Source organism: Magnolia sinica, chromosome 4, assembly GCF_029962835.1.
Source record: "Magnolia sinica isolate HGM2019 chromosome 4, MsV1, whole genome shotgun sequence".
NCBI lineage: Eukaryota > Viridiplantae > Streptophyta > Magnoliopsida > Magnoliales > Magnoliaceae > Magnolia > Magnolia sinica.
In genome coordinates, this window is record NC_080576.1 from 36,526,599 (window position 1) to 36,554,420 (window position 27,822).

At 40.5% G+C, this 27,822-nt stretch overlaps 1 protein-coding gene and 1 non-coding gene across 3 annotated transcripts in view; one reads left to right on the top strand and one right to left on the bottom strand.

Moving 5' to 3' along the window:
- LOC131243023 (splicing factor Cactin-like) overlaps window positions 1-9,293 on the top strand; it is a 42,739-nt gene extending 33,446 nt beyond the window's left edge. For both annotated transcript variants that reach the window (XM_058242077.1, XM_058242078.1), the window contains 6 exons: window positions 236-520; window positions 2,906-3,044; window positions 3,140-3,282; window positions 7,352-7,528; window positions 8,487-8,753; window positions 8,848-9,293. In XM_058242077.1, the coding sequence (XP_058098060.1) occupies window positions 236-520; window positions 2,906-3,044; window positions 3,140-3,282; window positions 7,352-7,528; window positions 8,487-8,753; window positions 8,848-8,967 (1,131 nt within the window). In that variant the 3' untranslated portion in view covers window positions 8,968-9,293. The remainder of the gene's footprint in view (window positions 1-235; window positions 521-2,905; window positions 3,045-3,139; window positions 3,283-7,351; window positions 7,529-8,486; window positions 8,754-8,847) is intronic.
- A 1,343-nt stretch (window positions 9,294-10,636) lies between these two features.
- On the bottom strand, window positions 10,637-10,718 carry TRNAS-AGA (transfer RNA serine (anticodon AGA)). Its single transcript has one exon. It is a non-coding gene; the product is annotated as a tRNA-Ser (tRNA).
- Between the last annotated feature and the right edge of the window lie 17,104 nt (window positions 10,719-27,822).

Genomic DNA, 27,822 nt, shown 5'->3' on the forward strand with positions numbered 1-27,822 from the left:
GGTTTTCAACTCTCCTTTGCATTTATGGAAGTTCATTGATCTTTGTAAGCCGCACTCCAATTACTGTAAAAGCTTCACATACTGCATTCCAACAATCCAACTTCTCGCGTCTATTCAACTATGTTATATTTTTGTTTCTTATTCTTCTTACACCAACTCTTTTGTAGTTGTATTATAGAGTCCAATGTTATTTTCTTTAAAGTAACTAAAAAGATGTATGCATGCTTTGTAACAGGCAATGATGGTAGTTTGTGATTGGGAACTTGCTGAAGCTCGGAAAAGGGATGCACTTGATCGGGCTAGGGTACGTGGCGAGGAACCACCAGCTGAAGTACTTGCTGAAGAAAGGGGCTTGCATTCGAACATTGAAGCAGATGTCAAGAACCTGTTGCAAGGGAAAACATACACCCAGTTGGAGGCAATGCAGAGTCAGATTGAGTCTCAGATGCGTTCTGGTACAGCCAAGGTAGTTGAGTATTGGGAAGCTCTTCTGAAACGCCTTCATATATTCAAGGCAAAGGTATATGATGCTCCACTATTTCTTTTTATGTGTACTGGACTTGGAACTAAATACATGAAATAGCATTAGGTGGTCATCTGTTACTAGGCTATCTCCTTTTTTCAGAACTAAGTCTTAGCATTTTCATCATTGAAGTTGCCCGAGTACATATACCAAATAATGGTTCCATAGAAAACTTTTTGTGCATTTCCATATCATGTGGCTGAAGTTTTATACATACTAGAAAAGAATTCTCTAGTATCTTGGTTAGTCAAGAAATGGAATAGGTTTAGAATGAGTTCTTACTTGTCTTTCACTAGTTACCTCCTCTTCATTCATAATAGCTACTTCTATTGTAGCCCTGAAGTCACCATATGCTGAATATTTAGACTGTTTGCTTCAAGACTACCGTAAGAATTTTAAAATAAAAGTCATTTTAGTTAAAAACTTGCTTTTAAATGGTGGTGACTGGCCATCTTTCCTTTTGAGTAAGTGGTGTTAGACTCATATTATAAGACTTTTTTTTTTTAAACTTAAAACACTCGGATTAGGGCTGCCGCAGCAGCCGCAGGTTCCCCATTTTTGAAGCTTTGATTCCAAGATTTCGAAGAGCCCTTTCTCAAATCCGATTTTTGGAGTTCGATCGGAATTACAAGAGCATCATCTTGCTGGAATTTCAGGAGCATTGAAGCCCAAACAAGTGAGAAATCGCATATCCCACGTAACTCCCAAAAATCAATTTTCAGTTGATTAAATCTCTATTCAAGGTATGTTTTAGCCCTTTAATCATTGTTAATGAGTTTTATTTTTATTTATACTGAAATGTTGTGTTATTTTTTCAATTTTTTTTCTTTTTATGGGGGCTGTGGTGTCTATGGCATGGATTTGACTCATCCAACCATCACGTGGGACACATGCGTGGGGTCCACTGTAGTGTTCTATGCCACGGCCCACGTGTGGGGGTCCTCTGTGGTGTTTTATGCCATGACCCACATGCGCGGCCATGGCCCACATGCGTGGGGTCCACTGTGGTGTGTGTATGGCATGGCCCACATGCGTGGGGACCATTGTGGTGTGTGTATGGCATGGCCCACATGCGTGGGGTCCACTGTTGTGTGTGTATGGCATGGCCCACATGCGCGGGTCCACTATGGTGTGTGTATGGCATGGCCCACATGCGTGGGGTCCACTGTAATGCATGTTTTTTTTTTAAAAATGTGACTTTTATATATTTTGCTTTTTTCTTACTATTTAATATTTATCATATTATTCTTTTCTTTTTTTATTAAAAAATAGAAGTATTGTGTAGCTTACGCTACACGCTACGCTATTTCGCTACAATGGAATAGGTTTAGAATGAGTTCTTACTTGTCTTTCACTAGTTACCTCCTCTTCATTCATAATAGCTACTTCTATTGTAGCCCTGAAGTCACCATATGCTGAATATTTAGACTGTTTGCTGCTGATTTTTGCAATTGAACTTCTAGAACTATAACTGCTATTTTTGGAGGATCATACTTACTGACTCTGACAATTTTGGACTCTATTTTTCTAGATGATTCTGTTTTAGCCTCCTTTTGGCCTTATTGAGAATTTTGAGATCCGTTGTTAGATTTTGGATCTTGCATGTGGATGGGACTTGCTGCAATTTCTTTGATTCCTCATCATCGCCCTATTTTGTTTGTTCATGCTCCTGAGTGTTCCAAGTTTGTTAGGATTTACAGAAAGGCCAGAATCCCAAGAATGTGTCGTCCACATATGAAATGAATTGAATCTTTTCGGCTATAGTTGATAAAAAAAAAAAATGCAAATGCATTCCATACTAATCCTTCATAAACAGAACCTCATACATATGAAAGATTATAATAGCTTGCATTTTTTTTTAAAATTATTTTATTTTATTTTTATTTTTATTTTTTCTTTTAGTGTTGGGTAGGAGTCCTGCCATACCCTATTTTATCCATCGAAAAAATAAAAATAAAATTGACAGGAACCAGCAGAATGATTTCATTTGTGGGCAATGAGATGGGTCCTGTCTTTCTATTTGTTGTACTTGAGTGTTTGTGATTGTTACCTCCATTTCATCCCTAATTGAGTGAGATATAGCTGAAATATTACCCATCAGGAAACTTCGGATATGAATATTTCAGCGATTCTTGCTTTTTCTACTTGTAGTTTCTTAGCATCCATATTTTACTGTTTTCTCTTTTCTTCTTGTAATCGTCATTCCCTTTAACATTAAGTTATACTTTGGTACCTTTGAGGGCCCATAATCCATTGTACTTGTTCTTAGAGTCTGGATGAAAGAATCCTGCTTTTAGTGTTTCCATGATTCTTATTTTGTATCAGTCTTAGTTGATTCATGGCTTTTGGACTGAAACATCAGCTAAGTTGCTTCTATTGCAGGCTTGTCTAAAGGAAATTCATACCAATCTGCTGCGTAAGCATTTACAGCGCTTAGAGCATCCTGTGGAATCTGAACAGCACTTAGACACAGATCATGATTCAAAACGTGAAGAGGAAGATACTATGGATGATATGGAAGGTATTGTCTTTCTCAATCCTGGCTCCATTTATTTGGATTTGGTTATGGCTGCATGTTATTTGTGGTGTTTTAACTGAAATGCCTTACATTTTCAGAAGCTCAGCCTTACTCCCCTGAACCCATAATGGCTGAACCAACAAATGAAATGGAGGAAGAGCCGGGTTCATTTTCACCGGAGTTGATGCATGCCGAAGATAATGAAGATGCAATAGACCCTGAAGATGATCGGGTTGAGCTGGTAATGTTATTTCATTGCTTGTCACTTTTGTGTACTATTTTGCTTAGGCTACATACAAGTAAAATGTCATAGGAGTCAACTGTAACCTATGGAAAGGAAAATGGTAATAGTAATAGTAATAGTTGCTTCTCGTCTCTAGAGCCCGAATCCGCTCTCACTTCGTTTCACAGTGTTTCCCACTTTGACTGGTGGAAAGACTGACCAATAGTTGGCTTGTTCTTCAGGGGGCATGAGCTAATAAGGAACTGTAAAAGCAGAGGTTTGCTAGGCTCACAAATGTTTTAAGGGAGCCCATCTACACACTGCCACATATTCCAATGTGGCTGACATGCAGGTGGATCACACTGTTAGGATGCTCTTGCCCCAAATAGGCAGCAGGTCTACCCATCACGTGGGCCACAACATTAGAAACAATGGACAACTTGGAAAACCTCGGCCAATTTTTTTAAGCAATACTTTTGTCTCATAAATAGTAGCCCACCTGATTAGCAGAACAGCCTTGTTTCTGAACAAGGTCATCTGCCCATTGGGAACCACCTGATAGACAGGTTTGATCTCACACTCTTGTCCTAAGTTGGCCCATGTGATGATGTGTACATGGGCTCCCTTATAGACATCTGATGGTGAAGTAGTCAGTACGTAAAGCCTGATGGTTACATTTCCCATTATATCCGAAGGTGTGAAACTTAATTTTGTGGGTTTGAGTTTTTAGTTGCATGTCAACATTGACTCATGCAATGTCCAAGTGGACCCCACCTACTATGCTCCAGGACTGATCAATATTTTTATAAACCTGCATGGGGGATGTGTTACAGGGTGCACAATGTGATGTCACTGTGAAAGGCCTGTTATTTCTCTGTCAGCTGATTTTGCTTTTGTTTTCCCCTATGAATTAATTGCACAACCTACTAATGCGGAAAATCATCATTAATGGGTACAGCAAGTGCAAGCAGGCATCACCCTTGGGAACAAAAGTATCATGGGAAACATTGGAAAGTACTGCATGCATCATGTGATGTATCATAATATGAGGGAAAAACTGCAGAAACTTTAGGAAAATGGTGGAATTTTTCAGTGAAACTTAAGACATTAAAGGAAACACGATTACCTACTAACAATGTTCCAAATATTGGTGATATCATCAGTATTGCCAAGTCAAACAATTCTAAAACTGCTGGCAGTATAAAAATTTCTAAATATCAGCTAATCCTTGGCGCTATTATCGATATCAGCAATATTTTGAAAAGAATCCCTTATAAAAGTTCCCTAGTATCGGCGATACCATTGATAACATCCATGATGCTAGGGAAACATCCAAAAATAGGGAAAAAATGACAGAAATTTGAGAAAAAAAATTCAACTACCCCTTCACTGATGCAGGACAATTAACCACTTGCTCTAAAAGCTCGAACTGTTAGAGCATGGCGAATCAATCCCTTTATCTCATAGCCCAGGCCCCACATCTCATGGGTTAGGACCTCGGCCCTCATGGGCCTCAAATCACATGGGTATTGCCTCACACGGGCCGCCCACCCCAAGCGTCCCTGCATCCCATAGGCAACCCCACTCGAGCCCGGTATGAAAATGCCCCTGCATTAATCACCCCCGGTAAGGAGTCTCAAACACGAGACCTCCCGCTCCGATACCAATTTGATGCAGGACAATTAACCACTTGCTCTAAAAGCTCGAACTATTAGAGCATGGCGAATCAATCCCTTTATTTCATAGCCCAGGCCCCACATCTCATGGGTTAGGACCTCGGCCAAACCCCCCTCGTGGGCCCCAAATCACATGGGTACCGCCTCACACGAGCCACCCGAATCACACAGGTGGAGCCCGCTTCTCACGAGCCACCCGCCTCACACAGGCCGCCCACCCTGAGTGTGTCCTTGAATCAAAGTTTTAATTTGGGGCAAAATCTTGACCTAAAACAAAGACGGTCTTGAACTCATAGGTGGCGAAAAATCCATAGAAACTTTTTTTTTTTTCATTGTTTTTTTTTTTTTTTGGTAAATGTTAGCATGGACCACAATGGAAATCCATCTCTATGCATGATTGTCATGGTTTTTTTTTTTAATTTTTTTATTATAACATTGATAATTTTATTTCAAAGAGGCCAAAAGCTAAAGAATTACAAGAAAAGACAGAGAAAAGGAAAAGCTAGAAACTACAAATCTGCTGGCATGGATTTGTGGTGAAAAAATAATATTTTAGTAAAATTTTTGGTGAAATCGGAGAAATCCTGATTTTTTTTTTAAAAAAATTTTATATTGGGAAATATGTTTTTTTTAATTGTTAATTAATGTGAAATTTTATATATTAATGAGTGTTGTCCAATCTATTAATTGGCTACAAATTTTATATATTTATTTTAAATTGATTTTTTCAACAACACATAGTTTGGCCCTTATAAAATGGAAACTGATTATGTATTGTTGTTTTTTGCAACATTTTGGTTCCTACATGTATAAACATGTGCCTTTTAGTACTGTTCAAGAAAAGAAAAGAAAGAAAAAATTTTCTTTTAGCGTCACAGAAAGTTTTATTGAAAAAATTCTACCTTTTTTTTTTTCCCCAATGTTTCCCTCAGGCATCGATATTTTTCCGAGTATCGGTGATAATATTAGCGATACAAATACATGTTTCTGTATCCTTGGTCATCAATACATGTAATGATACTGATACTCTGGACACTGCCTACTGAGGACTGAAAACATAACAAAAAGAGGGGGAAAAAAACTGAAAGACTGTATAATAGTTTTCCATTGTCTAGGAGTCAACAATCCACTGTCTGGAAAAACTATGCTGGGAAATCCCTCTACAATCACAGTTTCTCCACCAAATGTGTTTTGATGAGAAAAGCGCTAGTGTAGTTGTTAAAACAAAACTACAAAGAGAAACTCCCCCAAAAAAAGGGCTAAAAATACTTCTTTTTATTTTATGTTTATTTTTTCTGGTCTTCATTGATTTACATTGTTTTCAGTTGAATTTCACAAAAATGCATAAATGGCAATTTTTATTTATTTATTATTATTTTTACAACAGGGTGTCCCCGCCCCTTTTTAAGGCGGGACTAATCCCTGCAGATGCACGCAATCACCAGTAAACCACTTGCATCGGCTAATACCAGGGAGGGGAATTTTTGTCAAAAATATATCAACAAAAATTTCATGATATATTAGCATGTATGAGAATTTTTGTATTCCTGGATGGTTTCATATTGCTGACATTTGATACTGGAAATATTGGTTGATACATTGAACACTGGTCTGGTCATGATGCCTCAATCAATTTTGGATAATTTGTCCAATGCTGGGAAACCACCAATCTTTTCGAGATGTGGTTATTTGGTCCCCATGGGCATAAATGTCAGATACTGTGGAATTTGAGCTTCTTACAGGTGGCCTGATCTATTTGTCTGGAAAGAAATTACAAACTTCAGCAATAGAAGTGATAGTTTGCGTGAAGCAATTCATAGATCAGTAGCAAAATTTTCCTCATCATATGGTTAAGGAGTTAGCAGGCTACGGGAATGTTGAATTTATGGTGTAGTTTAGTGGTTTTCGTTAGTAATCTATAAGTCTTTTGTCCTGTTGAGGATTGTTTCCTCACCAATTTTGGCTTTGCGTTTTCATGATCTCTCCTATCGATTTTTTTTTATATATAAAAAAACTAGGAGTTTGAATCTGCATTAACTTTGTCATCATCATCATTGGAGCCTTATCCCAATTAATTGGGTTGGCTACATGAATTCACTTCCACCATTCCACTCTAACAAGGGCCAGGCCTTTAGCCAGACCATAGGTCAAAGTCTCGTGATGAAGGTTATGGCATAAGTTTGACTCCGGCCTTCAACCTGACACAACCTCCTCCTTTATCCGGGCTGGGGGACCAACAATGAGAGCACAATACTCTCATAGGCGCAATGTAGCAGACCAGAATTTCAAACCTACGTTTAACTTATGGTATTGAAGCACAGCTCCATTGCTTGCCATGTTTTAACAGAACTGTGAAGCTCTTTGGATAAACTGAAGCTGACCGCCGATGCCCTGTGCTTTTTATTTGACAGGAAAGGAAACGTGTTGCTGTGTTAGAAGAACAGCAGAGACGGCTTCAAGAAGCAATGGCGGTGAAGTCAGCTCAGCCTGAAGATAACATGGAGATGAAAGTGATGAAAGCAATGGGAACCATGGAAGAAGGCGATGCAGTATTTGGCTCTGGAGCTGAAGTTAATCTGGAGTCACAGGTTTGCAAGAACCACCGCTATTTTTCATTTTCCTGAGGTTGACTATGTTTGGAAAATCCAAGTTCTCAAATCTTCAATTCCAGAGAATCAAGATTCAGCAGGCATCACGCCTCCCACATCAGATTGTTCTAGTTGTTTTACTAAGAGCACAGCTATCCAACAAGTTTGAAATCCCCTACTACGGGCTTCTTGGTTTTGAGGCCCTCTCACTGCAAAACAACCAGATAAATTTGAGTTGGCATGGCAGGTGCATAGTTAGCAAAACTCTGTTTTAAATTCCTTATTTTTTGAAGAAAATAAAAACTCGTATAATTGATTAAATGTTTTAAACTCCATATATTTTGAAAGATAGGGAAAAAAAAACATTTTTTGGGCGAACTGAATTAAACACATTTTATTTAAAAACTCAATTTTTAGGGAAAATTAAAAAAAATATATAGATTGATGGTCGCCACCCGTTGATAAAATCGAGTAGAATGTGAAAATTTTTAGTAGGGATGGACTAATTTATTTGGGGATTACTTGAAAACGAAGGATTTGAGAGAGGCAAAGAACATTCGACCATCTATATGCATCATTTCACATACAAGTAGAAATTCTAATTATTTAAACTAAAGTTCTCTATTTTAACCTTATGTGTGTGTGTGTGTGTGTGTGTGGTACACATCCACATATATAGCCATGTTTTCTTTTCACCCTTTGTTTTTGAGTCCAAACTGTATTAAATCTGAACTTCTCATGCTCCAAATTTTTAGCCTTTCCGTTTTTTACTGTATTTTTAACAATTGAAATTGAATTAAACATGAACCTTACCTGCGTCCTTTTTTCTTATATACCGTTTTGCCAACTATGGGCGAGTGCAAGGCACGTCAAGTCTTGATTTTATGAAAAATCAAGTTTTTTAACTGCAATGGGTTGGCCTTAGCTTAGTAGTGCTGAAATGTTGATTTGCATTCAGGTATACTGGTGGCATGACAAGTACCGCCCAAGAAAGCCCAAGTATTTCAATCGCGTTCACACAGGATATGAATGGAACAAATACAACCAAACACATTACGATCACGACAATCCTCCACCAAAGATTGTGCAGGGATACAAATTCAATATATTCTACCCAGATCTCGTTGATAAGACGAAAGCTCCTGGTTATACCATAGAGAAAGATGGAAGCAGTGGCGAGACATGCCTGATAAGATTTCATGCCGGACCACCTTACGAGGACATTGTAAGTCATGCATCCTTTTTCTTTTTCCTGATCATATACATAAGACTTTCATGCATGCGATGTACTTAGCTGCAATCTCTCATGTTGTATACAGGCATTCCGTATTGTCAACAAGGAATGGGAGTATTCTCACAAGAAGGGTTTCAAGTGCACGTTTGAGCGTGGGATTTTGCATGTCTATTTCAACTTCAAACGCTACCGGTACCGTAGATGATGCTGGGCCCCAGTGAGGTCCGCATTCTATAATCTATCAGAGGCACTTTTCAGTAGGGGATACTGGTATGTCCTCTACATGAATGGATCATGTGCAGCAGTCTGTAATGCTTGATGGATGGGACGTATTTATTTCCCTACAGTAAGAGCTTTTGTAAAGAAGAAAAGAAAATCTTTCAAGTTTCAGCTATTTCAACTTTTCCATTCTGTAACGGTGTCTTCACAGCTACCCCATTTACGTTATATGACAATCATACTACCTCCCCTTTGGTAGAGACAGACAGAAACATGTATCAAATGGATAAAAATACCCTGAGTCTTCGAGTTCGTTTTGCCTGTGTGTGTGGGAGTAGCCATTATGTGTAGATGACATCCAACCAGTGAGTCTCCAAGTTAGCTCTTAAAAAAAAAATAATAATAAAATAAAAAAAGGGACTTCAAAAAATCATGGTAACCCAATAATCAGGTGGGCTGCAGCACAGAAGACAATGGACGACTACCCAAAAAAAAAAAAACACGGCCCCACCTGATGGTTAATCAGCCAGACTTTTGTCCCATTTGCATGGCGGAGTGACCATGTTGATAGCCATGCCAAAAGGCCGCATATCCATAATCCTTGTATGGTGTTTTCCACAATGAATCATTGAAACAGGGAATGCAGGGTTTGTTTCCAGTCTCCCGTTTGTTTGATTTTCATGGTCTGCGCCTTTGAACATTTGAACAGCTGTTTGGTTGGGCCAATTTTAAATAAATTGCATCAATCAGCTGATCTAACGTGTTTTCACAGGTGGTTTGAGGCCGACTAAATGGGCACAAGCCAAAACATTTTTGGGGTCCAGTGGACGGATTATAATTGAATTTTACATTAGTTGGATCATATTAATCATCTGTTGAGCTTGGTCTGCCACACATTAACTTGAAACCATCCATTGGATGATCATCAGCTTGATGGATAGGATCACCTGATCATCGTGGCTTTTTGGGGGCATTTACACTGGAACTAGTTATTTGTACGGTTTGGATCCGTATGAAAGGATGTGCGGTGGATGACGGGCTGCACCTGCCTCTTCCAGAACCTTGGTCAAGTGTTTGTAGAGTATTGTTGGTTGTGGATTGGCCAATGTACCAAACGTCTCTACCAGATTGAAAATCAACCGCTTAGTAGCTGGGCCAACAAATAGACGATTAAGAAAGAAATCCACTTACTCTTCACTGGTGTTGACAAGTGAACAGACATCTCTAGCCTTTAGTGGTGGATGTCACGTAACTATCAGATAGGGCTGTTAATGGGCTGGGTTGGCTCGAGAAAGGGCTGGGCGTGAAATTTTGGCCCGTTTAGGATTTCAATGGCATTTATGTCATGGACAATAATGCACGAGCACTTAATGAACAGCCCACATCTGTCATGAAAATGGGCGTCCATGCTCGGGCTTGGGCTTTGCATAATCATCACAGACCGGCCGGGCATGTTTGTTCTTTCCCTTATGGCCTGGGCCCGGATCGTGCTTAGAGGCTTTTACTTAGCGGGTCTAAAAAACACGAGTGACACTAATGCACGCCATGGCCATCTATCATGTAGGCCGCACTATGGATTTGTGCCGGGTTCTAGGCCATTTATCATGCGAAACCATTCATTAGAGTGAACATGGCAGTGAAAAGGGCAAAAAAAACGTGGACGGCAGGATTCGAACCTGCGCGGGCAAAGCCCACATGATTTCTAGTCATGCCCGATAACCACTCCGGCACGTCCACCTTCAAGAAACATTCTCTTTTAGATACTAATTATTTAGTTTAGTGATATTCTCTTTTAGTCAGCCATGTGTCGTAGTATATTCCACATATGCAGTTTCTTACGTAATTCGTGAGTCATCATCCATGTTTCAGTTTCGTGGGACCCTATCCATGCAAGGGCCCCCAAGGCAATCGCAGCATGCGTATCCATGCATTCATCATGGGAACCCCACCATGGATATCCCCTGACTCACAAATGGAGCATTTTGGCAACCTTAACTACTAAACTTTAACGCTTTATGTCGATGCGTGAATTTGGTCGTACTTTCCAGAGCTTCGGATATCTGCACAGATAAGGTGAAAAAGGAGACCCTCACTATCGCAGGGGACCATCCGATGCTTAAGTTGGAGCTTAGGAATTGAGTTTCAGCCGATTTGGGGATTTTGGACGTACCTTTCTCCATTCTTTCTGGCTCTATTTATAGCCCCAGTACTAGTTAGTAGATGGAAAATTTCCTCACTTGGTAGGTGCATATTGTAGCTGTTTCCAAAGATCCTTGGCAGAGATCTCGGAACGATTTTAGCGATAAGGTTGAGTAGTTGGGACCTGAGAACACCGGGGTAGGTGGCCAAAGTCGACCAATTGAGGCCGACCTTTACAATTCGAGGTTTGAAGCCGTCTTGAGGATGATCTTCCAAAGTTAGATGTCAGGCTATGGTTGAGGCCGCTTTCGATGCGTAGGTCATATTCACTCGAACAGTAGTGTTGGAGCATAAAAAATCGATAAAAGGGAAGTCAAAGAAGCATAGAAGATCAAACGGAAAGAAAAGAGAGAAAAAGGAAAATGAGAATCGATGTACTTTGGTTGCACGCGCAGCAGAACATTGATAATAGTCCATTGCGCGACGCGCAATGCAGAAATCTTGATTACGCAACAAGGTGTTGATGGTGGTTCATTGCACCCCGCGCAATGGGTTCTGAGCGTAATAGGGAAGTGTTGTGTGGAAATTGGGGTTCACGCGTGTGGTTGCCTATAAATACAGATATTTTCACTTCATTTGAAACATACGAAGACTCCAAAAGCCAACAGAAGACTAGAGAGTTCTCCAGATCTCACAAGGTATTTGAAGATACCACACAATGATGGACCTGGAGTTCATCATATGGCACACAACAAGGCTGTTGCGCACACAATAACTTCTTGTTCGTGATTTGTGTCTTTGTGATTCTTCCAAGAGTTTGGTCAATTCAAAAGGAAAATAACTTATAAAGGATCAAAAAAATCAACAAAGAGATATCGTTTCCGCACAACAACTTCTGCATTCGGAAGATCATACCATGAATCGAAATGCTGCCAAAATCGACATTCGAACGGAACTTAATTATTGTATTTTTATAACTACACGCTTTATTTTGGAATCAAAGAAAATATGATGATGTAAATGAATTCCAGAACTAATAGAATATTTCATGATAATTGTTCTCTCATTCTTCCTTTGTTATTATTGAATAAGATCTCCCCCAAATAAAATATTTTCGTTTCTTGTCGAAGCAAAATGACAACTCTACTGAGGAATTTAATTCAATATTAACTTAAAAATTATCTGGAGAACTTTTATCATTGTTTAGCGTCACAGCGACGCCAAAATGGCGACTCCACTGAGGAACATCCTCCCCTTCATCTCCAAAATAAAGTATAGCTTTGTTCGGCTTTCATTGCTAACATATTGTTGTTCATAACAGGAACTACATTTTTTCTCCGATTGTAATGGCTTCTTCTTTGAATGACACGATCTTTTACTTTGAGACTGATGGGTCTCCCGTCGACCATGTACAAACTCTAAAAACACTTGGTAAACACGAGTAAGTGAATACAACTAATACTGAACTAACCAGTCAAGAAATAAGTTTACAAGCGATGGAAGGTAATAATGAAGAGGTTAAGCGACCAGAGACAGCTCCTGAACAGATAGAAGACGAAGGACAACCGACAGGCGATGCATTATGGGAAGTGAATTTGGGAACATAAAAGGAACTCCAAAATACCTATATAAATGCTAGTTTATCAGAAAAAGAAGTCGATTAGTGCATTGAATCGTTAAAAAGAAACAAAGATGTGTTCGCATGGACATATGCAAATATGTCTGGTTTGGAACCAACAGTAACAATGCATCGGGTTAACATATCTAAGGATAAGAAACCGGCTAAACAGGCACAAAGATGATTCCATCCCAATTTAATGCCCCTAATAAAAGATAAAGTGAATAAACTAATTAAGGTTGGTTTTATAAATGAAGTCAAGTATCTTAAATGGATCTCTAATATCGTCCCTATAAAAAAAGAAAAGTGAATATATTAGACTTCATGTAATACATGATTTGCTTCTTCTATATCCAGACAACGTAGCAGCATTTCATTGTAAGATCTTCTGTATAAGACTTCATTATGCATAATAAATCTTTTCGATCTTTGTTTAATTTGCGACTTCAAAACCTAATCTTCCGCTAAGATCCCATATTTGAGGTAATCGATGAAAGGTTGACGCTAATCTTTTACAATAACTTCTAGACAGGAAACTAGTAGTGTTATTTTTCAAGATATGTTTCATAAGCATGTAGAATGCTATGTCGGTGACCTGGTGGTCAAATCAGGTGATCATGAAGAACACCGAGAACACCTATCTTCAGTATTTTGTCGGCTCATAAAGAAATGATTCAAAATGAACCTGACCAAATGTGCATTCGGTGTATCGTCTGGTAAGTTTCTTGGGTTTGTTGTGAGGCATCAAGAGATTGAGATTGATCTGGGAAAGATTAAAGCCATTCAGGAGATGTCACCCCCGAAAACGTTAAAAGAACTCAAAAGCTTACAAGAAAAGCTGGCATATATTCGACGTTTCATCTCGAACTTAGCAGGAAGGTGTCAACTATTTTCTCATCTCATGAAAAGGGGGGCAGAATTTATATGGGATCAAACATGTTAGGATGCATTTGATTCTATCAAAGAACTATTGAAACAACCTCCGGCACTACCAACACCTATGAAGGGCAAATCTTTGATCCTATATATCGCCGTAGGCGAGAACTCTTTAGGAACTCTGTTGGCTTAATGCAATGAATAAGGAAAAGAAAGCACCCTCTATTATCTAAGTAAAACCCTAATAGGGGCAAAATGTAACTATTTGTCCATTGAGAAAATATGTTTGGCTTTGGTGTTTGTTGTGCAAAAATTACGACACTATTGCCTTTCCCATGAGATAACCTTGATCTCTCGAGCATATCCAATAAAATACTTGATGACAAGACCAATGTTATCCGGAAGACTAGCCAAATGGATACTGCTTCTTTCTAAATACACGATCATTTATGAACCATCGAAGGCAGTAAAAGGGCAAGCAATTGTCGATTTTTTAGCAACACATTCAATCCCAGATGACGAGGAAATTTCTAACGAGTTACCAGACGAACAAGTAGTGATGGTCGAATATCTAACTCATGGCAGATGTATTTTGACGATGCCTCCGAGCATTAGGAGCCGGAACCGGAGTAATATTCATCAATCCTCAGGGCGATCTAATTTCATATTCCTTTACGTTGGGACAAACATGTACCAACAATGAAGTTGAGTACAATGCTCTCATCATAGGATTGGAAATATCCCACGGGATGAACATCAAGTCCTACAATTCTATGGTGATTCTAAGTTGACGATAAATCAATTAACAACAATTTTTGAAATAAGGAAGCCGGAATTAGTGCCCTACTATCAACGAGCGCAACAATTACTGGAAGGTTTTCACAACGTCGAAATCAAGCATATATCGCAAAATGAAAATACGAGAGCAGATGCACTGACTAGTTTAGCTGCAACCCTTTCGTATCATGATAAAAGTCCCCTCTAGATCATGATTGAAGAATGGAGATTTTTACCGTCAGTAGAATTCTTAAAAGAAATAGTCGAAACACTACTAGTTTCCTGTCTAGAAGTTATTGTAAAAGATTAGCGTCAACCTTTCATCGATTACCTCAAATATGGGATCTTAGCGGAAGATTAGGTTTTGAAGTCGCAAATTAAACAAAGATCGAAAAGATTTATTATGCATAATGAAGTCTTATACAGAAGATCTTACAATGAAATGCTGCTACGTTGTCTGGATATAGAAGAAGCAAATCATGTATTACATGAAGTCTAATATATTCACTTTTCTTTTTTTATAGGGACGATATTAGAGATCCATTTAAGATATTATTGGCCTTTCATGTTTAAATATGCAATAGCCTATGTAAAATAATGTCACAAATGTCAAATACATTGTAATATTACACACATACACCCGAGGATCTACACCAGTCAATAACCTCATGGTCGTTCACGGCTTGGGGATTGGATGTCATTGGTCCTATAAATCCTCCATCATTTAGAGGGCGTCAATATATTCTGGCGGCGACAGATTACTTTTTTAAATAGACGAAGGCAGTTGCATTACGTAACGTTAAAGAAAAGGACGTTACCGATTTTATTCGTCATGCGATCATTTATCACTATGGAATTCTAAAGAAAATTATTACCGATAATGACATTCCTTTCAAAAACAGAAATATGGAGAAATTATGTCAAAAGTTTGGTATTCACTATTCATTTTCGACGCCATATTATCCGTCGGCCGACGGATTGGTAAAAGCCTTCGATAAGACAATAGTCAAAATTCTAAAGAAAATCGTCACAGGAAATAAACGAGATTGGAATGAGAAACTACAAGAGGCTTTATGAGCCTATCGAACGACTCACCGAACAGCAAAGAAAGCTACACCTTATTCACTGGTGTACAGAGTTGAGGTCGTTATTCCAATTGAAACACAAGTTGCATCACTTAGAATTGCGGTACATGAATCAATAACCGATGATGAAAATGCCAAAATAAGGCTTATGGAATTAGATACTCTGAATGAAAAGCGGTTAACAGCATAACAACGAATAGAATTGTATCAGGGACGAATATCCACTGCCTATGACAAGAAAGTCAAATACCACTCATTCAAGAAAGGCGACATAGCAATGATGTTAAAAAGGCCCACTGTGGTTACTCATAGAACTAGGGGCAAATTCAATCCTAAATGGGATGGACCATGTGTCATTATAGAAGTATATTCTAACGGAGCATATCAAGTAATAAATTAGAATTGACTGGGTATTGCAATACCCGTAAACGCTCGATTCATCAAGAAATATTATCCTTGAAGAAGAATAAAAGTTTTGATTGTCACGGATTATAGAGGTAATTTGTCTCAATCAAAAGGGAGCAGTACAACGAATAGAATTGTATCAGGGACGAATATCCACTGCCTATGACAAGAAAGTCAAATACCACTCATTCAAGAAAGGCGACATAGCAATGATGTTAAAAAGGCCCACTGTGGTTACTCATAGAACTAGGGGCAAATTCAATCCTAAATGGGATGGACCATGTGTCATTATAGAAGTATATTCTAACGGAGCATATCAAGCTCGATTCATCAAGAAATATTATCCTTGAAGAAGAATAAAAGTTTTGATTGTCACGGATTATAGAGGTAATTTGTCTCAATCAAAAGGGAGCAGTACAAGTACAACTTCACAACTGCAAAAAGTTCTCCATAAAACATATGTACTCGCTGGAACGTCATTCTGAATGTAGAACATGTTTGCAGACATATTATCATTTCAAAAACTTTACAAAGGCTTCTTCGGTCGACAGTTAATGATAAAAATTGATGATAAAACGACAATCGAAAATATCTCTGATAATGACAATGACGATATAAACATTAATGGTTAGCAAGCGATCGATAAAATGCCAAAAGAATATCGGCCTCGGCAAAATGGCAAAAGTATATCGGCCTCGTACATATATCGTCGACTATCACCACTATGAAAATATCGTCGGTTATCACCATTATCTTTCATCAACGTCGGCATCAATCACTATTAATTACGAAAATATCATTATAAAGCATTAATGAGCATTACGATATTGTGAGATTGCCTATCGCGAAGTAATATTACAGATTACTGTTGATCTTATCATCTGACTTCGATAAGAAGAAATTATCATCATCATTAAACTATTATTATCTCTGGTTACTGCTAAGGTGACATTATCACCGAACAATTAGATTGAACAATATTTTCGCCAAAGTTATTATCAACGGAACTGGAATTATTATTTCTGTAAAAAGACATCATCGTCAAACTATCATTATCATCGACCATCGCTAAAACAATGTTTTCGCCTCTCGTTGTCATAATTGACATTACTGTCGCATCGATTACATCGCTGGATAACAATCATCGCCAACCACATCAGATAGACTATACTGGCAAGATGATGATTCATTATTTACGGCAGCGGTGAGTGAGCACCCATAGAGGCCAACCATGCATAAGCCCTATTATCAGCGATGGTGATATGTCATTTACAGCAGCGGTGAGAGCGGTGAGCGCCCATAAAGGCTAACCATAAGTAAGCCCTATATTATCAACAATGGCGATATATTATTTACGGCAGCGGTGAGCGCCCATAGATGCCAACCATGCACGAGACCTATCATATCAGCAATTCGTCAAATATCATGGGGGCACAGTGAAATGCCAGTGACCCTAAAAAGCCCGCGAATGCAATCACATGCTTAGACCCATGCAGGTAACGGAGAGAGCTAGCAACTTAAAGTCCGTGAGGGCCAACCACGGGTAAGACCAATGTTGTCTGTTTAGCTTCTGGTAGCGTCATGAGGGAACATGAGAGAAAATTCACTCTCATGAATGGGTCAGACCTTGCAGGCGAAGAAAGCGGGTTGCAATGTGTGTTATTTGGCTTGTCCATAGATAGGCCAACCGTGTGTAAGACCCCTTAAGTTCTTGGCTTAATTTCAGTAGTAACTCATGGGGAAAGGTTGAACTCTAGACTAGCTACCCCCTCATTGATGGACCGACTACCTTAGATCTGGTACCCAGACAGGTAGCCTTATGAGCCCTGTGAACTCTAGAGAGTTACTGCAAGCCAACCCTGTGCATAAAACTTATCGAGTTCACTACCCTGGTAGCTTCACTGGGCCCCTTTGATGGATTGCGGTTTGTAAACTCTCCGGCTGCAGTGGTTTATTGAACTCTTAAGAGTTACAGAGACCATTCACATAAGTCCACCTACACTACTTAAGAGCTTAAACTGTGTATGCTCCACTACTCAAGAGCTTAAATTGTCTGTGCTCCGCGACTCAAGAGCTTAAACTGTGTGTGCTCCACTACTCAAGAGCTTAAATTGTATGTGCTCCACTACTCAAGAGCTTAAACTGTGTGTGGTGCCTTATGAACTGACTAAACTCCAAAATAGTACCACCTATCAAAGATAAACGCCATTTAGAGAATAAAACATGCTTCTGATATATTATATTTGCCCATTGCTCATCATGATAAAATGAATCATTGAAATTCTAAATGAGCATGCGAGAAAACTCAATGTATATGTATATTCATCATGCCAAGCTCTTGGATTATAAAAATATGCAAATATTTGCTATCGTAAAAACATTCATGTTTAGAAATTGCTATAAAATTATACTAAAAGTATAAAACATTGATGTATAACAATTTATGAAATACTACATTCCTTCTTGAATGCCCAAAGCTAACATGCATTGCTGTAATATCTGTTTAAATTGAATTTGAGCTACAGCAGTATTAAGCTTAGCATCAATCACAAGCCTAACATGATCAAGAGCGTTCGCTAATTTTTTCTCCAAAAGGTTAATGGATGACTTATCCTCTCGAAGAGCCGACCTTTCAAAATTAACGATATCAACGTTCTACTTGATATTGTCTTTGATTTTATTCATCTTTAGCTCTTCCTCATGTTTTTGAGTGTTGAAAACAACTATTTTCTCATTTATAGCCGCAATAGTTTGCTTAGAAATCTTCAATTGTTCTTGAAGAGAAGCATCCTCCTTATCGCAATAAGAAATGATGGATGAAGTCCCGAAGACTTTGTCTTTAAGAAGCAGTAATTCTTTCTGACAATTAAGGATGTCCAATGCAACGCCCATACTACAGGTTGATTCCAGTCACTGCCATGATCGAAGCATAGAAATGAATCAAAGTATCGCGAAAGGTCGCGATATCAATTCTGGCCTGTTTCACAGAATTATCCAAAACTGTTTAAGTATCTATAAGGAAAGACCATTGTTCTTGATTTTGAAATGTACAAGCTATAATCAATAGAGCATCTTACACTGCTGCAAGTTTATGAGAAGGAATCTCCTTCAGCAAAGATATATCTGACAGTAGATCTATTACACTGGAACTTGCTACATCGCTTGATGAAGAGACAACTGCAAAGATATAGAAGAAAAATGAGGATATGGAAAATTGACATTATAGATATTATGCATAAAAGAGGTGATATAAGATGAAGTATACCCGTTGCAAGAATTAAAGGTGTAGAGGTTATCATGGACGAAGTTCTCGTCTCGACAAGCATAGAGACGGGAAAGACAGATGACCCTTTGTTACCATTCCCCTCAGAATATTCCTATGCAACATGATCTTTGATTATAATTTGTTTATCTTTCTTCCGAAGAGAATGACAAACTTTTTCCGTTTCTCTCATTTCCGATGTTGTAGGAATGGTATCTTAAAGAATCCGCAACGGTGGAAGAGGTTGAAATTGCAATTGTATATAAGTATGAAGATCATCATTTTTCCCTGGTCGATTTGGTTATCTGGTTGCACATGGGTCGTCTTTTGAACTCTAAAGAAGCGACAAATGCTATCCATCCTCAGGAGTGTCGGTAGGCTTTATTTCATATACGGGATCCTCCAAAGAATTTTTCTCACAAATTTTACCAGAAATGGGGGCATGATCTGTTTCTTCAAAATAACATATGCCTTGATCTGTCCTATAATTCTTCGCATGAGGTGGAAGGATCCATATGGCATAGCCATCGGACGACAACTGTGCACCAAGAAATACTGATGAGCCCACCACCGCATCCAGCAATAGGAAGTGTGGACCGGACAATTATAGCCAGGAATCATGAAGCGAGATCCCGTGCATACAGTCAGAAGTTGTCTCCATATCAATGCCCAATTATAAGGCTCGATATCATAGCTCCTCATCATTCTTGTAACAATCTCACAGGTTTCAGGTATCGTTTGATCGAAGCCAAATTGGTGAGCGAATCTGCTTGGATAATACAATTCACGCTAGAATTTGCCACTTTCTCTTAGTGAAAGGGTATTGGATTTGATGGAGATCGGGAATGTATGTTTGCTATAAGAGACAGAATCATCATCCATAATCCCTACATCTTCAGGAAAGTTAGTGAGTGGGAACTGGAAGAAGTCGATAGAGTCACTGTTCTCGATTTTCTTTGTGATCCAAGCATATGAATTTTTGATCATCTTCCTTCTTTGATAATATTGGAGAGGGATTTGATGAGGATTCATGTAAGCTCTCTCTGAATCGGCAAAGGTCCAAGGAAAGTACACTTCTAACTAGCTTGTAAAGTAATGCCAAGGAGCGTGGACTGAAGAAGGCCCAAAGATTGAGCTTTCATGGCGGACAGTGGCATCTCCAAAAGCATGATACAGTGAACAAAGAACAGGAGGTGCCAATAAATATTTCCGACCTTCTGCCATCGCGCTTGCAACCACGAAGAGTGTCGGTTTAATGGTTTCCGCCCGTTTTGAACTCAGGAGTATTACCAAGCTTAGCTAATAAGCCAGGAAAGCAGCTAGTTCACAAGTGGCGCTATATTCGGTAATGTTCCTGATATTCTCACGAAGAATTTTGAGATCTTGATGATCCTGGCCCTTAAAGATGTAAAGATAATGACGGTAGAGGTGCGATTATTAAACAAGTAATAAAATATATATATATATATGTATATATATATATATATATATATATATTTATATACATGTATATAAATACACACACACACATATAGAAGATGGAAATCTTGGCAAAGAAAGAAAAGGAAAGAAATGTATCGCAGGCCTCGAGAGAAATGGGCTATCTAGTTAAGGGAAGAAATCTCATCAATATGCTAGAAATTAACCATCTCTTTGAAGAGCTTGATGGCAGTCTCTGAAACTTTGGACCGATTATTCTCCATAGAGACACGAGTGAATTCTTTGTTTGAAGGCACATATTCATCGAAAATATTGCCTATAACAGGAAGGCTTGCTATGTATTGGAGATCCCATAACGTAATACTAACCTCGCTTAAAGGAAGTTAGAACGAGTTAGTAATTGGGCATCAATGATTGAGAAAGCTTTTAAAGATAGTCATATCCATGTAAAAATGTTCTGATGAAGTTGTAATTGCATTGAAAAGATCAATCTGTTCAGAACATCAACATGTTTTCGGATAATGGCTCTAGCCCATGCACTATAATGATCTTGTGGCGATGAAGTGGTTCATTGCACCCTGCGCAATGGGTTTTGAGATCTGCGCAACAAGTGTTATGCGGAAATTGGGGTTCACACGTGTGGTTGCCTATAAATACCCATCTTTTCTCTTCATTTGCAGCATACAAAGACTCCGGAAGCTAGTAGAAGACTAGAGAGTTCTCCAGATCTCGCAAGGTATTTGAAGATACTGTTGCGCGACGCGCAACAGGGAAACCACGCAATGGTGGACCTGGAGTTCATCATATGGCGCGCAACAAGGTTGTTGCGCGCGCAATAACTTCTTGTTCGTGATTTGTGTCTTCATGATTCTTCCAAGAGTTTGATTAATTCAAAAGGAAAAGAACTTCTAAATGATCAAAAAGATCGACAAGGAGATATCGTTTCCGCACAACAACTTCTGCATTCGGAAGATCATACCATGAATCGAAATGCTGCCAAAATTGACATTCGAACGGAACTTGATTATTGTATTTTTGTAACTGAACGCTTTATTTTGGAATCAAGGAAAATATGAGGATGTAAATGAATTTCAGAACTAATAAAATATTTCATGATGATTGTTATCTTATTCTTTCTTTGTTATTATTGAATAAGATCTCCCTCAAATAAAATACCTTCGTTTCTTGCCGAAACAAGTAGTTGGTTAGCAACTCGGACTTCTCTGCTCATGGTTGGACCACCAGGTTGCTCATAGAGGTCGCATCCAACCATCAAACCCGAGATACTTACTCAGGAACGCTATACTTTCTCTTATACGGGTCACTCTTGGTCAGTCCATTTATACCCATAACAATAGCCCCCTACTTCCAAGCTTGTTCCACAAGCTCGGGAAGTAAGTCGGTGGGGACTGACGCTCATGTAATGTCTTTCATCTGGGAGGTCGAATTGATTTGTCATCATTGCCGGAGAGAGGGAAAGGCGGCAAGCGCAGAGATCAAAACAGCAAACTCGAAGAGCTGTGCGCTAGTACGGCATCCCTTCGGCTTTCGGCCAATGGTGTGTGGGCACGTGGCCTTGCCTCGGAGATCAGGTCAGAATCGCAAATGGGCGGTTGCCCCGTGGAAAGTAATGTGAGTTGTAGTACCTCCTCAATTGGGGCATTAAATGTGGGCAATTATTGCTTGCAGCCGAGGACCTCTATAAAAAGGGGGAAAACCCTAATAACCCGGCCATTTGCTTTTGCTTTTGTTGCTGTTCCTTTAGACTTCCGGACTAGGCGATTTTCGATAAGTCGGAAATCTTGCTTCGGCAAGCTCATCTCCCTTCTCCTTCCTTGCTTTTATTCCTTTTTCTTTTCATTTTGACCGATATGTCCAATATTTCAGACGAATGAGCTGAGCCTAGGGCTTTCCAAGGTGACTCTGAGCTAGAGAGCATAGATTCCCGGTTAGGAGCTCCCTACGATCCGTCGTATCCGATACCATTGGGTCACGACCGGGAGACAACTCAGTCTTCAGCTGAGCAGCCCGTTGATGTTGGCCCCTCTGGGTCAAGGTTGAGAGGGACCGACCTAGTTTGGATTAGGTTGGAGTACCAAATACCAGATATCGTGGTACTCCGAGCTCCCGAGCCCAGCGAAGTCCCAGGTGATCCTCACGAGGGCAAGGTGACCATCTATCTGGTCACCTTGTAATGTGGCCTCCACCTCCCCATCCATCACATTGCACGGGAGGTCACTTCTCGTTTGAGGCTGGCTCTGGGCCAAATCATTCCTAAAGCCTAGAGAGCTTTGCTATGGACTTACATTCTCTGGTTCAAGCACGAAAATGCCGAGCTGACGGCCGAAGAATTCCTATACTTATTGTTGAGGGTCAAATATTGCATATTAGACCCCAGTTATTGCTTGGATTTACGAACATGGTATTGTTTAACGGCTTAATTTAATCATGTTTGTGATGCAAGGTGAATTGACAAGCATGGACTGGAAAATGGTACTAAAAGCATAAAATTAATGCTCCAAAGTCACCAAGGCAAGGGACAGACTCTTTGGGACTAAGATCGAGGATTTACACGTCGGAGATCAGAGAAATTTCAGCCATTCACCTTAAATAGGCCTAAAAGACATCCAGAATGCAAGATTACAGGGTTCCCACCATCTGATCGGCTCAAAACTTTATACAGGGCCTGAGGACTTTAAATTAACCATACACGTCAAATTTCAGCCAGTGGATCCCTCTGGAAGTGGCCCAACGGACAGATCAGCCCATAAACCATTGATTTTAGGCCCATTTGATTTCTGGATACGCTTCAAACTTGGGTTCAACCCATTAAATGAGGTGATAAAACGTATGGATGGAGTGGATCTCTCAGAAACATCACCGTGGACTCTACCTGAGTCAGGGTGTGCATGGTGCACAAGTGCACCAGATGTGCACGGCAACTGTATCTCCTTCCAAAACCGGTTGGTCCCGTGACTGAATCAAAAACGGCAACTGCCGTTTTGTTTCTTCCACAAACAGTTGTGCAGGAGTGTTTTTCGAAAGCTGGTGGGCCACCATCATGGACCATTTGTCCAATCCAAGCTGTCCATCTTGTAGAGGAGCTCGGGACAGTCAAACTCATGTTTACCTCGTACATCAATGCAAGTGCACGTGCCGATCACAGCGGTTACAAAAAGGTCGTTCTACTTCATCCAAACCTGTGGCAGCATGATTTCTTCCGTGGGTTACACCGAATCTGATCTAAAATTGTCCCTTCCCATCCGAAATTTCGAGGAGAATGCAATGGACGGTCTAGATTTCTCATAAAATATCAATCATGGGCCCCATCATCAGCACAGGGCAAGATCGCTTTCGCAGGCTTTGTTTTTGGCGTCCGAACGCTACCCGATTTTTACGGCCCATTGTATGTCCATGGCAGTGATTGGATGACCATCTGGCCAAAATTATCCTATGGGACCACAGACCAAGGCCAAGAAGCCTGACCGGAATAGATCCTGCACCAGATCTATGTTTTGCCAAAACTCATTCCCACGCAAGAGGATTCCGCGGTTTTGCTACGCAACATGTTTCTAAATTCGTTGCTACAAACTTACGCAGCAACCAACTCTTCTGTCGTCTCATGTACAACCGACTCCCTTGGCTACATAAAGAGAAGAGAGAGAGCGTGAAAAGGGGGAGGAGATCTGGGCTGGACGTGAAGCACAGAACGAGGGAGAGAGAGTAGAGTTGTTTTTTTCTTTTTTTCTTTTTCATTTTCTTTTGTTTATTTTATTTTTGTTTAAGGGATTTATCCTAATCATGTTGCTAGGCTGAACCTCTTAGCTAGGGCTAAGAGGTGAAGCTTATAACATGATTGGGGTGTTAGTCTTGCTTTAATTCATGGTTATTGAACTCTTATGGATTCTAGTTTGATTATTAAGGAATACTTTTAGTTTTTAATGGTTTATTGTGACTCAAATTACAGTAAATCTGCAATAGCTTTGAGTATGTTCTTTTCATTATGAGATTGTAAACTTAGGAAGCCCTGTTATTCGCCATCGTCTCATGGGCATGGTTGGGTGATGGAACCCTTCCTAACTTTCACAATTCTCTCATGATTGGCTGTGAGATTGGTAAATTGCTGTTGTTTGCCATAGTTTCCTGGGCATGGTTAGGTGACAGAATCACTTCCAAATCTTCACCAATCTTATCTGTTGATGATTAGATTCATGAGAAGTTCAGAGATCTGACAAATCTCTTCTTACCAACTGGATAAAATAGGACTCTGATTCCAGTTGTGTCCCTGAATAAGTGCAAGGTAACTTTCCAATTGCTACAAGTGGATCCTTGGCACCCTAGTTTCCTACCTCTGAATTCTTTAAGTTTTAGATTAATATTTCACCATTATTCCTTAAATTCTATTCGATTTAGATTTCATCTTAGTCTAGTTCTAATTCTACTTAGTTTCAGATTACGTACAGGTATCAGTCCCTTGGGATTTGACCTCGGTCTCACCGAGTTTATTACTACATCACAACCCCATACTTGGGGAGTGAACACTTATAGCAACCGAAATCCTGCCCTAAGCATCCGAGCTGGTACTATTTCTCGGCATTGGCGAACAAGGGCCAGGCCCATATCACTGACAATCCATCCTTCAATAAAAATTGGAAGGACAAATAGTTATGGGCGTCTGAAGAGTGGGAGGCCCCAGTTGCTCACTTGGTTGGGTTGCATCTCGGGTTCCCACCAAATTCACCAATCCAGGTTGGACATTGTCAAGCAACAGACTTGTAAATTCCTTTAAAATTTGTAATTATGCTCGCTCACCAGTGGTCAGTTTATAGGTTTTTCTCGTACTCAGCCCCTTCTCTCCGACCTTCAGCTATGTCAGGTGAACCAAGCAAAGGTGACAAACACTGCTTACAGGGCCTGGAGCAAGCTGATCACACCCGACCTCATACATTAATCCAGACTTTCCCGACTCGCTCCATCAAGTAGATAATAGTTCATAGATTCTTCTTGAAGGATAAGTTCAGATTGTGATTCTTTTGTATTAACCAGAAGTGTCTTGTCGCATAGGAATGGTCGACCTTTCACACCCTGCGAAAAGGGTGCGCCCCCCTTCTGAAGCCGAGATGGCCCAAAAGAAGTCATCCGTGAAGAGGAGGGTTGTTGTACCTCCGGCAAAGCGAGCAGGGTCCTCCACAGTTGTGGAGGCGAGGTCGAAGCCCATCACTGAAGGGCTTACAATGGACCAGCTGACCCCAGCCACCGCGAGTGAAGGAGCTCAGGGTGCTCCTGCTTCGGAGATTCATCCTCAGCCGGTGGCTCTAGAGGTGGTAGATTTGGAGGAAACTCCCCCGACACCGGAGGCTCGCCTTGCTGAGGAGCCCCAACACCCAACAACTCAAGCTCTGGCCGTGGAGGGTGATACCTCAGGCCAGCAAACCGACGAGGCCGAGGGATCGGGCCCTCTCCCTCCTAGGTATTATATGAACAACCTTGCCGCATGGACGGCCAGGCATGTTCTAGAGGAGCATATTACCGAGCTGGTCGATACTCATCCAGTGACTCTTCTAGGCGACGTCGCCGCATACTACTATAAGGTAAACTTCCTCCCTTTAGCTATGCGTATCCGTTTGTAAATTGTCACTATTTTCTAACATTTCTTCTTTGTTTCAACTCGTTCCTACTCTTCTGTCCCCGGCCGATCAATAAGGCGAGTGGCTGAGGAGTGCGAGCAGGTGGAGGTGGTGCTCCAAGACAAGATTGCTGAGGTCAGAGCCTTCCAACAAGCTCTAGAGAGATCTGGGGAGGAGCAAGCTGCTCTAAAGATCAAGTTGAACGAGACCCGACGGAAGGAGGGCTTAGCATTAGTTGAGTTAGAGGGGGTGAAGTCGCGCCTTTCTTCTTCTGAAAGGGAGCGAGCTGAAGCAGTGGCTAAGGCCAGAAGGTTGGAGGCCGATCTGGATGAAGTTAAGGCTAGTTCGGCAGCCAAGTTGACCGAGGCTGAGGCTACTTCGACTGCCAAATTAGCCGAAGACAAGGCGTCCATCCCATTAATCAAGGCTACGACGGTGGAATAGTATAAGGCCTCGAAGGAAAGAGCTGACGAGGTGGAGGTGTACTACAATTACGGCTACAAGAAATGCCTCGAAGACGTCGAGGGACTAGATCATCGTCTTGGTAGACTTATCATTAAGGATTTTCTTCACTTTCGTTGGGGGGAGGGAAGTCCTTTTGGTCGGCCGCATAGGTTTTTCATAATAGGATTTATGGCGAGGACTTTCCTCCTTAGTGCTAAGGGAAGTCCTCGTAGTCGGTCATTCAAGTTGTAGTAGGGTTCAGGGAGAAGTCGTCCCCCCTCCTATATCGGGGAGATTTTCTCTGCTCAGAACTTGTGATCAGTCGCATAGTTCGGATAGTTAGGAAATTATTAAAAGAAATTTTCTTCCCCGAACTGGGTGAAGTTCTTTTATTGTTGCATGCATAAATGTAGACATAAAATGATAATATCCCGAGCATGACATGCTCTCAGTCGGAGGGCTTCCCAAGTCCTCAAGGGTAGTAGATTTTCAAGTGTTCGGCGTTCCACAGGTGAGGCAAGAGTTGTCTAGCCAAATCTTCAAGTTGGTAGACCCCTGGACGCATCAAGTCCGTTACCCTGTATGGTCCTTCCCAACTCAGCCCCAAGGCCCCTAAGCCAAGCTCCTTTGTGTTTTGGAAGGTTTCGCAGAGGACCAAGTCTCCCACCAGAATCCTTCATACTTTAACTCAGGAGTTGTAGTATCGGGCGACATGTTGTTGGCGGGCTGCGATTTTCAGTTATGCTCGTCCTCTTTCCTCTTCGAGCAGGTCCAAACTTGGTGTCATCTGTTCGGCATTCTGGATTTTGTTGTATGAGCCGATTCGTGTAGTGGGGAGCCCTACTTTAATCGAAACAACAACCTTTGCGCCGAAGGCCAGAGAAAATGGAGTCTCCCCTGTTGTTGACTGAGCAGTAGTTCGGTATGCCCAGCGAACATGTGGCAGCTCCTCGGCCCATGCTCCTTTGGACTTCTCGAGCTTGGTTTTGATGTGATTTTTGATAATCTTGTTGTTGCATCTACCTACCCATTAGCCTGCGGGTGCCGAGGTGATGAATAGGCGTTTTGAATCCCGAATCTCTCACACAGACCTTGGAATCGCGCATTATCGAACCGTTTGCCATTGTCTGAGATGATGACATGTGGGATTCCATACCTGCAGATGATA